Genomic DNA, 11,247 nt, shown 5'->3' on the forward strand with positions numbered 1-11,247 from the left:
GTCTGATTGGCTGAGCAGGTACAGGTTAGGCCTACCTGAACCCGCCCCCTGTTTACATCCGTGCCATTTCTGCCGTTGTGAGTCATGCGGCACGGCTGCGCATCGCTGCAACAGTAGAGGTGGACGCGCTCCCTCAGATCCCCGCAGTAGGAGCAGAAACCAGCTGTCGTAAATTTCATACACTACCATTACATACAGGCCGTGGCAGTCATTTTATGTCGCCTCGATTGGTGTATATTAAAAATGCTGTGATACAGAAAGCTGCATCCTGATTGAGTTTGACATTATAGGCCCTTGCTTGGTTATATGAAGCCTAGAAGGGTCTCCGTTAACTGAGGGGGGTGCAGGGGGGGGAGTGTGATGCTTGGCTCCAGATTGTCACTGCAGGCCGGGGCTGGTGGATGCTGTCAAGCGGAAAGGACGCTGCCATTCCGTCTTAACCTCTCTCCAGCCAACATCTGTGCCAGATAAAGACAAGTGTTTCTCCTCCACTGTTAACGTCGCTATTCATGAGATGATCTGTGAGGAGAGATGTGATTTGCTATTGAACGCATATTGGTGAGAGGCTGTAAGGAGATCTGATATGCATCGACAGCATAACAGGCAAAGCTCTGTGCGCCTCATCCATTTGTTTATGACAATAAAATCTTATCGATTTTGTTGGTATTTGCCCTTTTCATTATGGCCAGGCCTTTAAAACTGTGTCTAATCGACACATCATGTTGTAGTTAGTTGGAGTAACACTAGGTGGCAGTGGAGATCTAACCACTGAGGCCCTGCGTTTGGACCCAGTTGATATTTATCATTTATTGGTTATCAGTTGAAAGAAATAACATGGATCTCACAACAGAACCATAAGACCTTATGAAAATATTAGTTATAGGAAAATAATGTCAGAGAGGGGGAAATACTTTTAAGTTCAGTGAAGTAACTGTAATGGGAGAAAAAACTACTTGGAGTGTTATGTATTTTCTGAAAAAGTGGGGAGGTAACCCAATCTGTTGTTAGGATATTATGAAGAGTTACACGGACGTAAAATCTAACTGGCTGGATTGCTGCAGTTCATCTCAGCCTCAACCCCTCTGACCTTACCTGACAGAGAAAGGATGTCCCAGTCTGAGCAGAGGTATCCAGTAACATCAACATCAATCCAACACCTCGCTGTCTCTCCTTTCATCTCCTGCCAAAGATCCTGTTTCCTGAGGTATCTGGGGCGACAGGAGAGTTGGTCTCCAGGTCGGTATTTGAGGCTTAAAAATAAAGGTGGACCTGTTTTTAGATGAGGGACAGGCAGTCGCTTCAACACCGATCTGTTCACCTAGCAGGGGCATCATTAAAACGAGGCCCTGAATGAGTCAGGGACCACAGAGCTGGGCAGGGTCATTCCAGGAATTATACTTGTTTATCATGTCAGAGCAGTTAGGAGCTGTTTTCAGAGGGTGTAACATTTCTAGTGGTGCCACCTGGACATCTGACTGGAAGTAACTGAGTTACAAGCAGCCTGTTTCATTTGGTAAAGAAGACAGGATCTATACACTTACTGTTGTTGTCAGTGAAGAGCCCTTGTAGCAGAATATTTTGGTAGCTAACAGAAGTACAGATAATTGAACATACACCAGGATGAATGAATGTAGAATGGCATTCTAAGCTATATTACATTTTATATTATTATAGAGGACAATACTCTTCATATAGTATAGTATTGCATAGTAGTATATCATTGCATTGTACTGTATTCTATAACACAGTACTATACAGTATAGTATAAACCAACACAGTTTAGTATAGCATTGCACTGTCCTGTGTTATATCTATGTGTTAACCGTCTTTGAGTATCTTGAAAAGTGCTGTATAAACAAAAGGTATTATAATTATATTATATTGTATAGTACTGTATTGTTTTGTGTAGTAAATACTATATTATGTCTAATGTACATATGTACAACTATGTAACATAGTAACACAGATGCTATATACAGAATGGCACAGTATAGCAATACTGCATGTCTCTGTCATATCCCTATTGGATAATTTCAAACTGTGACCATTTCTCATCTTAGTTGATACTATTTTGCCTGTTTGAATTGTTATGATTTTTGAAACGGTTTCCATTGATATACTAAATCATTTTTGTGGACACAAATTTTAGACTTTTTAACCAGAGATGGAAAGTAGCTCCAAGTCCAAAATTCACTCAAGTACTGTACTTTTACACAAAATTTGAAGCACTTGTTCTTGTTTCTAGTTACTTTGCAGATTCACATTTTACATTAAATACATCTTTTGTACAAGCAGAATATGACACACAGTTGTAAACTACTCAGCAGCATATAGTATAAAGTAATTAAAAATCTTAATGCATTGATCACAATAATAAATAGTGTATATTAATATAAATCTCTGAAAAGGATGCATTGTGCATTACAAGCACAATGCAAGATACTTTAAGTACTTATGTACTTTAACTTAAGTCAAATTTTGAATGTAGGACTTGTTCAGAGTATTTGTACACAATAAATCTGTGTACTTCTTCTACCACTGTAACTGACAAATCAGCTGGTTTGTATTCAATCCAAATGTAGCAGAGATTGTAACTGTGATTAAATTACATCCAAGACAAAGAACCATAAGGTGTATTCATTATTTTTTCCACCCTGGCCTTGTAGAGTTTTCAAGATGTACAGTATACTGTATGTTTCATCATGGGACAAATGATGAAGGTTTAAAACAGGAATTCAGGAGAAGTATGCAAGACCTGTTGAAATGAAATATAGGACTTTGTGTTTGTGTGTGTTCATTTGTGTGTATTTGTTTGTCATTGTATGTGTATTTTGAAGAAAAGACAGATGGCGGAGTGCTGATGGAGAACAGATTATTGGCTTTGGGTCAGAAAAAGGCCAGGGAGAGTAGTTATCAACATGTTGGTCCCCATGTGCCACTCCATCATTGCCCTGAATCATCCATTACCCATGCTTCATTTCAGCACTGTGTTTGGACAGGATGGTGTTGCCTGCTTACCATGTCAGAGCCCACAAAATGACCTCACTGTGTCCTGTTCAAGCGCTACCAGAACATGTGCTGTTGTTTCAAGCAGGGTCACTGTTTTCTTCTCTGCATAGCCCAACAAGAAGTCACAGACTGTACTGCACACGCAGCTGTTGAATTTGATACAGCCTCAGATTTAAATCTGTGTCGAGGAAGGAACTCAGTTGACCTTGCACTTTCTTCCTTTCTCAAATGAGATTATAAGGCCACTGAGATGAGCTAAGGAGAAAAATATGAGCTCCTGCCATTTTAGGACGAAAACCGATCAGTGTTTGAGTTGTGCAAGGTTGCAAACTGCACTCGGCTCCAATGTTTGTGGAAACAATTGTAATGAATAGACATTTTCTCCATTTTCCGCTTTTGAGCTAGTTAGGTGACTTAGTTTCTAAATCATTGCCTGACTTGCACCACAATCGAAGGGCCCTGTTGTTAAACTGTCATCAATGGGGGGAAAACAGTGGCCCCATTACATAACACACAGCTTCAAACAGCCCAGTCACAAACTGCACAACACACACACACACACTCACACACTGACGGAATGACAGTTTATGGTAGAAAAAGAGGAATTTACTGAAACTGTTGAAGTACAGTTTAGAGCCAGTGGAATCCTGTAAACCCATACTTATATAAAAAAAAGCTACATGCCTGAAAGGTGATGCTCTGTGAGGAAAGAGGAGATATTACTGGAATTACAATGAGAAGGAATTCAATTATATTTACACCATGTATTTAGATGACATAATGTTACAACAAACAGAGGCACGAAACATCAGTAATGGACAATTTAGTTGAAATTCCTGGGAAATGGTAGATATTCAATGGTGATCTCATGCTGCATAAATAGGAAACTAAAGGTCTCACCAATAAAATAATAAAAAAGTCTTTTGAAGGAATAGTTTGACATTTGTGGGAAATTAGATCTATGTTACTTTGTCATTAAATATGAAGCTACAGACATTAGCTTAGCTCAGCATAAAGCTAGGGGGAAACAGCTAGCCCAGCTCTGTCCCACCTGAACGTTTAAAGCTCACTAACGAGTTAGTTCTCAAAGTCACTGCCCTCGGCCAAAAATAGTCCAGCACATTACTGTAAAACCACATATTGTTGTTCTTACACCTCGATTTTTGTACTGATTAAAGAAATGAGGTATAATGCGTTCAATAGTTTGCTTTACATGTGCTGGGAGATAGAATTTATTACCTTTGACCAAGCTAGCTGTTTCCCCCTGCTTCTAGTCCTTATGGTTAGCTAAACTAACTGTTGTGAAATTGTGAAGCTATCTTTTAAAGTTCAGATGAAACAGCATTTTGAGAGTATCTAGCTTCCGTATCATGATGTATTTCTGAGTGAAACAGGATAAATAGGTGGGACATAATGTTGGGAGGAATTTGATTTGAACGTTGAAAAGTGGGCATGTCATAATGAATCTTAACTCTGTGCCGCTAGAAGTTGAAGATTGATTGATGAGTGGATATCATGATATTATTGGTTGAAATTGGTTGGTTCAAGCCTACGTAAGCACACATCATATTTTGATTTACAGAAAGAAAACATGATTGGGTTTTGATATAAGAATACAAAGAAACTGACTTTTTGTATTTCTTTTCGGCATATATTGTTAAATAGGTGCACACTATGACCGGGGACAGAGGATTTTTTTCATTTCATCTTGACTTTAAAGAAATAATGATACCATTTCAGACCTTTAAGCACAACATCACTTCCTCTGAGGACTCCTAAACACCTACAGTACCTGACACCAAGTGTTAAATCTGTTGTCTCACTACTGTGTTATGTCAGTTGTGTCTTATCTACAGTATGTGTTTATCTATGCATGTGAGACTGTCTGTGACACTCTGGTGCCATGCCAGTCTGTCTGTATCAGTAATGAGAACCTCTGGTGTAACACCTGTACTGAGCTGTCAAAGACCAAACAACACCTACTGCGCTGTGAGATTTTGTGTGTGTGGGCGTGTGTGATCCACAGTGATTATACCCTCGTAGTCACAACAGACAGCAGGCCATTTTTAATGCTCGTGTCAAAAACACCTCACACTGTCCCCCTGTGGTTTTGTTTAATGAACACTAAATTATATAAATGATAGTCATAAATGCTCATTTTCCCTTTAATCCATCAATTGCTCACCATGAATCAAGCACAATGACTCATTTGAGTTTCGGCACCTTAGATCACAACACATGCAAAGCATCAAGACTGTCTCATTCTTCATCACTCTCTCTCATAAATGTGAAAACACACAGACTTTCAGAGAACAAGCATTCAGGCTCAACTTCCGTAGTTTCAGTCTGAGCACTGAGGTGGAATTTTATGTTCAGGTGGGAGGTTGTGTTAAAGGGTGTTAAACCACTGAGTGCACACCTCTGATGACTGACTGCTTCATGTCTGCATTATATTGAAAATCAACGAGCGAGTCTGGCACCCATGTAACGGTGCATTATGCAACACTTCACACCTGTAAATGTACGTCTGGCATGCCAATAATTGTTCCATGTGGGCGCTACTCAAATTTCATCAGCCACTGGAAAATGATGTTGTCACTGTCTTTAAGACTCAGTGTGAGAGAACTGGCACGCCATTTAATTTGCCACCAAGCCCACTTTCCTTCTCTGTAAGATCCATTCAGCCTGATGTCTAAATCAATAATCAAATTATACTGGATGTTGTGTAAAAAGCTCTAATGGCGACAATTTCATTTTCCACATCGGTCCTGATGCAGCAATCACACTGTTTCTCTCATCTGTTTTGTTTTTCTTCTGTGATGTCATTGTCCCCAACAGCTCTCCCAACTTTTTCCTGTTGCATAATATTATGTGATTCATATTTAAACAAAGGCAGCAGTAAAATGTCCCTCCAGAACAGTGGAAATCCTGTACAGCCAAGAATTCTGGGAGGCTTAGAGGTTTGTAAAATTACTGCTTAAAATAACAGATATCTTCTACTGTTTATCTGATATCAATAATTTGTTCTTCACCTATTATTCATATTCATTATTAACTCTACAGTAACAGTTAAAACTGGGTTATTTGTCTACCACTTTGTCTAACCACTGCTTTAGGAAATACAATGATGGGTTAATCAACACTGTTTCAAACCCATAGAATTGTATTTAAATTGCAGTGAAGATGCCATAGATACTCTTTATGTCAGGCTCAATTTTGGGAAAATGTGTATAAAATGAGAAGATAAGAAGAATGTTTCCATTTGAAAGAATGATGCAGCTTTAAAAAAATCATGGCATGAAATGAAGTCTTGAGTTTGAATATATTAATCAGTGTTAACCTCCTATGGCTTCAATGACGAGCTGTAACATGCTGATAATATACAGTATATCAGTCAGACCATGGAATAAAGCTATACTTAAAACAAAATAAAAGTGGGAAACTGAATGTTTGAGGGTTAAATCATAAATAAAAATGAAGCAACAAATCCTGCATGTTAGGAAAATAACTATCTAATTGCAGCTGCAGGACATGGAATCCCAGTATGGAGAAACCAAATTGTAACATACTGTAAGAGCCATCATCATTAAAATGAGTATTCTTAGCTCTGCTAAGATGTGCACGTTGAACATTTCAGCAGGCAAACATGGATTCCAGGCTCCCTGCAGAGCTACTTCAGCATCTAGAGAGAGACTGTCTGTGGAAGAGATTGTGCACACGTTGGGATCTTCTGAATTTTTTAGGGCCGACAAAGGGGCTGGGGCTGACTTTTACAGGAGTCGTAATGTTATATAAGAAAAACACACTTCAGAAGTGAAAACTTTGTGGAATACTGGTGACTTTCCATGGGCCATAAAATGGACAGGTTAACTAGGCAGCAGACTGATCTTGTGGAACCAAACACAGATGTGCTGCAAGCTGCTTTGGGGTGAAACTGCTGCTGCTGCTGCTGCTGTCGGTATTTACATGAAATATTTTGTAATGGTCATGGAGGACAGACACAGCATTTTGATTATGGAAAAATACAGAAAAGTGGAGACAAACTGAGAGGAAGTGCCAGTTCCAGTACCAGTTAATAACAGCCACTGGTGGTTTTTGTACACTTACTATGGGTACATTCGTGTTGGACTCCAGTGTTGATATATTTGCTATTTCCCCTCTCCAAGTCGCAGATGTTTCACGTGGATGAGCCACATGTCTCGTGTGAGAGCAAAGCCATAAGGGAGGATTCTTCCGAAAACTATTAGACGGATTGCCATGAAATTTTATACACACACTCACATTCCTATCAGGATGAATTATAATAACATTTAGCACAATCATCAAAATTTCAGTTTGTCCAATACTTTGGTTAATGACTACATAGCTTCCAAAATCAATTACAGTCCCATCAACCACAACTGTACTTTGTGTTTAGCGCTAATAAACAAATGTTAGCATGCTAACATGCTAAACTAAGACAGTGACCATGGTAAATATTAGACCTGCTTAGCTTCAGCATGTGTACTGTGTACTGCCATTGTGAGAATGTTAGCATGTTGAAATTAGCATTTTTTAAAGAATATGTTTTGGCATTGTTTGCCTCTACTTGACAGGTGAAAATGCAAAGAGACAGGAAGCTGGGGTAGAAAGAGGGGTATGAGATGCAACAAATGTCCATGGCCAGAAACGAACCACAGACATAATAGCTATGTGGTATGCATCGTAACCAGTAGGCTACCAGGGTGCTCACTGACATCAGCATTTAGCTCAAAGCACCGCTGTGCAGCCTCTCAGAGCGGCTCTTGGATTGTTATAATCAAAAAGTTATGTTTCCACTATAATGTGTCCAGTAAGAATCCATGATTTAAAAGCATTTGGGGATGTGTGGAAAGTATGAGCTTTGGTAGGAAGAAAAGAAGAATAACCACGATTTTCTTGCCAGACAGCCAGCCCATCCTCCTGTACCAGACATCCTGCCCAGCTGTGGTGCGGGCAGATGAGTACCAGTGTACCCTCAGGTCCTTTGAAAGACCATGTTGCCTCTCTGTCAAGCCTAGATGGCAAATAGTGGCTGCAGATTCCTGGATTCCTAAACACTTGCCCTCGAGCCCAGATTTCACCCCGTACCCAGGTCATAAACTGGGTTTACAGTAAATCACACCCTGGTTTAATAGTAAAACTATCAGTTACGGAGGAAGTAAACAGCTCTGCAGGTGACAGCCAGTAGACACATAAAAGAGATGCTTTCCAGTCAAAACAACCTGTAGAGACATATCAACTACTGAGACACAATAAAAGAATCTTCCACAGGAAAAAACAGACAAACATTAAATTGTGTATTTTTCCACTGATACTGTGTGATTTTCACATTGTTTGCCCCTTTCAGCACACCTCACCCCACCACCAGTAAAAAAGAAGAAACACGTGGACTCTCAAACACACTCCACACCCCCTGACTATTTCACTCCCTGCCACAGTCCTCGTCCCCTCCCACTCTGTGACAGTTAACTGTATAAATATCCTACTCTCAGCATTGCTGGGATTCAGACACTGACCTGCACTGACCAGAGATACTCAGGTGGGGAAAAGACTAGCTAAAGAAAGAAAAGATATACATTTGAGGAGTCCTTCACCCTTGCAAATATCCCCAAAACAGAAGACTATAGACTCAGTCTGACCCTTCAGAATGTGGCTCCAGGTGGCTCTCCTGTGTCTGTCCTTCTTAACTCTGGCCAGCCACAGCCAGGCCGAAGACCGAGCCTCCCTCCACCGCTCCAATGACCCAGCCGGACGCTGCCACTACACCTTCACTGTGGAAAGTCCAGAGGAGGCCAGCTGCCCTGGGGGTAGTGGGAAACCAGAGACTGATGGAGTCTTGTCCCGGCTCACCCTGCTGGAAGCTTTGGTCAGCCGCCTGATTGCAGGAGTAGACACAGACACCAGGACTGAGGTCGGGGCTAAGGGTGAAGAAGGTCTCCAGGAAGCTTACTCCCAGGTTATAGGGGAAAGAAACCAGCTGCAGCAGGACAAGGAGCGTCTGAACAGGCAGGTCCAGGAGCTCCAGAGGAGGGTAGCTGAGCTGAGCCAGGAGGCAGAGAGCCTCAGGCAGAAACCCTGCGAGCAGTCACACTCCTCAGGGGGGGCTCAGCATGAAAACAGCCACAGACCTGCTAATGGTATGTATATCAGAGAGTAAAGGGAAAGCAGACACAAATCAAATCCTGAATTCTTTTTAATCACAACACTGCTGTGCCCTTTCTGTCTTGCCACTTTTTATTTTTTCTGATAAATATCTTTGAGGTTGACTTAGATTATGAAAAGTCTCCCAGGACATCAGGTCAGGTTGCAGTTAGCTTTCCCAGGTTGAGTAAGTGCATTGGAATTTACAACACCAACTCTTCTTTTACGGCTTTGTCACTCATGCATGCCTGTTTACGTGCACATGATCATTTCAAGGAGGGCAATAGCAGGGTTATAGGGGAACCTGCTGGGCTCTGAGACAAATAAATGAGGCACTGAGACTTTATCTAAGTACAAGGGGTGACTCTGCTTTATCTGTAGTTTACTACCTATATATACATATAGCCTATAGTTCATACTAGCTAGAAAGTCATTAAAATTCCTTTCATGTATTTCTCCTTCATTTTATTTCTACCAGACCCTGCCTATGATTTTAGCAATGGTGCATACCAGGAGATGAAGGCTGAGGTAACGGAGGTCCCAGCATCCCACCTCATTCCTGAGGGAAATCACAACTTCACAGGTAAAGTTCAGGCTTTTCTGATGGTGATGTCATGAGTGTTTGAAACCATTGTACATATATGATACCATAAAGTTGAACTCTCTTATAGGCTGTGGAGAGCTGCTGTCAGTGGGAGATCCTGTGTTACACAGGAAGGCTGACGGGATCACAGGGAAGTATGGAGTGTGGCTGCAGGATCCCGAACCCCAAGGCCCTCTGTACACCAATAAGACTGTGTGGCGAATCGACACAGTGGGCAAAGACGTCCGTCAGCTTTTCGCATATGAAGATATGAAACAGTTCTCCCGTGGCTTCCCTATGAAGGTCCTGGTCCTTCCAGAGCCTGTGGAGAGCACTGGGGCAACAATGTACCGCGGTTCCTTCTACTACCAGCGCAAACGCAGCCGTACCCTGATCCGCTATGACCTGGCCTCTGAGAGCCTGGCATCACGCATAGAGCTACCTCACGCTGGCTTCCACGGCCAGTACCCTTACTCCTGGGGTGGCTACACGGACATCGACCTGGCAGTGGATGAGCAAGGTCTGTGGGCCATCTACAGCACAAGCAAGGCAAAGGGTGCCATTGTGATTTCCCAGCTTGACCTAGAGAGCCTGGAGGTGAAGAAGAGCTGGGAGACCAACATCAGGAAGAACACAGTGGCCAATGCTTTCATGGTATGCGGACATTTGTACACGGTGGCCAGCTACACAGCACCCAACACCACCATCAACTATGTGTTTGACACAGCCACCGGCAAGGGGCGTGCTGTCACTGTGCCCTTCAAGAACAAGTACCGTTACAACAGCATGGTGGACTACAACCACATCCAGAGGAAGCTGTACGCTTGGGACAACTTCCACATGGTCACCTATGACATCAGACTGGGCAGGGCAAGCCATGGCAGCAGCTAAAGGGGACAAAAACAGAAAGGGACTGCTGTTTACTGGACTGTGCTGATGCAGGATCATGTCAATGAGATCAAACATAATCATTTAAATTTTGAATATTGCAAGGCTTTGACATGACATGTTTGTTTTTCAACACTAGAATCTATTTTTCTATACACCATTGTAAATAAGATCTATTATGACCATACATAAATATTCATAAAGCAGTAATGTAGCTGAGATACAACCAATTATGATTTCTGTAATTATTGCAGTAAAGTTAACAGTAAACATGGTTTGAAATTGTGAAATATTTTTGTTATCAGTTAATAAAGGTTCCTGTTATTTAAGTTCTCAATAAAAATGTAAATAGTATAATCTTGTCGGAGTCATAATTTGGTGCCTATTCAGACACACATTCTTGACAAATATTGAGCAGACATGTTATGCTACCTGTTATTCTGTCTGATAATATGATGGAGTGAATGAAGAGTGTGGATTAATTAATGCACATTGAATAGAGGGGGACACACAGGACATGTATCTTATTCTGGAAATTGCTTGTTGTTGCTATTAAAACATGGAATTTCTCCAAAACATAGTTTTTCTGTGCTCATTATTTTATG

At 41.3% G+C, this 11,247-nt stretch overlaps 1 protein-coding gene across 1 annotated transcript; it reads left to right on the top strand.

The window, feature by feature from the left end:
* Positions 1-8,518: 8,518 nt before the first annotated feature.
* LOC137193824 (myocilin-like) lies at positions 8,519-11,219 on the top strand. Its single transcript, XM_067605217.1, has 3 exons — positions 8,519-9,167; positions 9,650-9,754; positions 9,843-11,219. The coding sequence occupies exons 1-3, from the start codon at positions 8,678-8,680 to the stop codon at positions 10,643-10,645; spliced, it is 1,398 nt and encodes a 465-aa protein (XP_067461318.1). The 5' UTR covers positions 8,519-8,677; the 3' UTR covers positions 10,646-11,219.
* Positions 11,220-11,247: the final 28 nt, after the last annotated feature.

The sequence above is a fragment of the Thunnus thynnus genome, chromosome 12 (genome assembly GCF_963924715.1).
Source record: "Thunnus thynnus chromosome 12, fThuThy2.1, whole genome shotgun sequence".
NCBI lineage: Eukaryota > Metazoa > Chordata > Actinopteri > Scombriformes > Scombridae > Thunnus > Thunnus thynnus.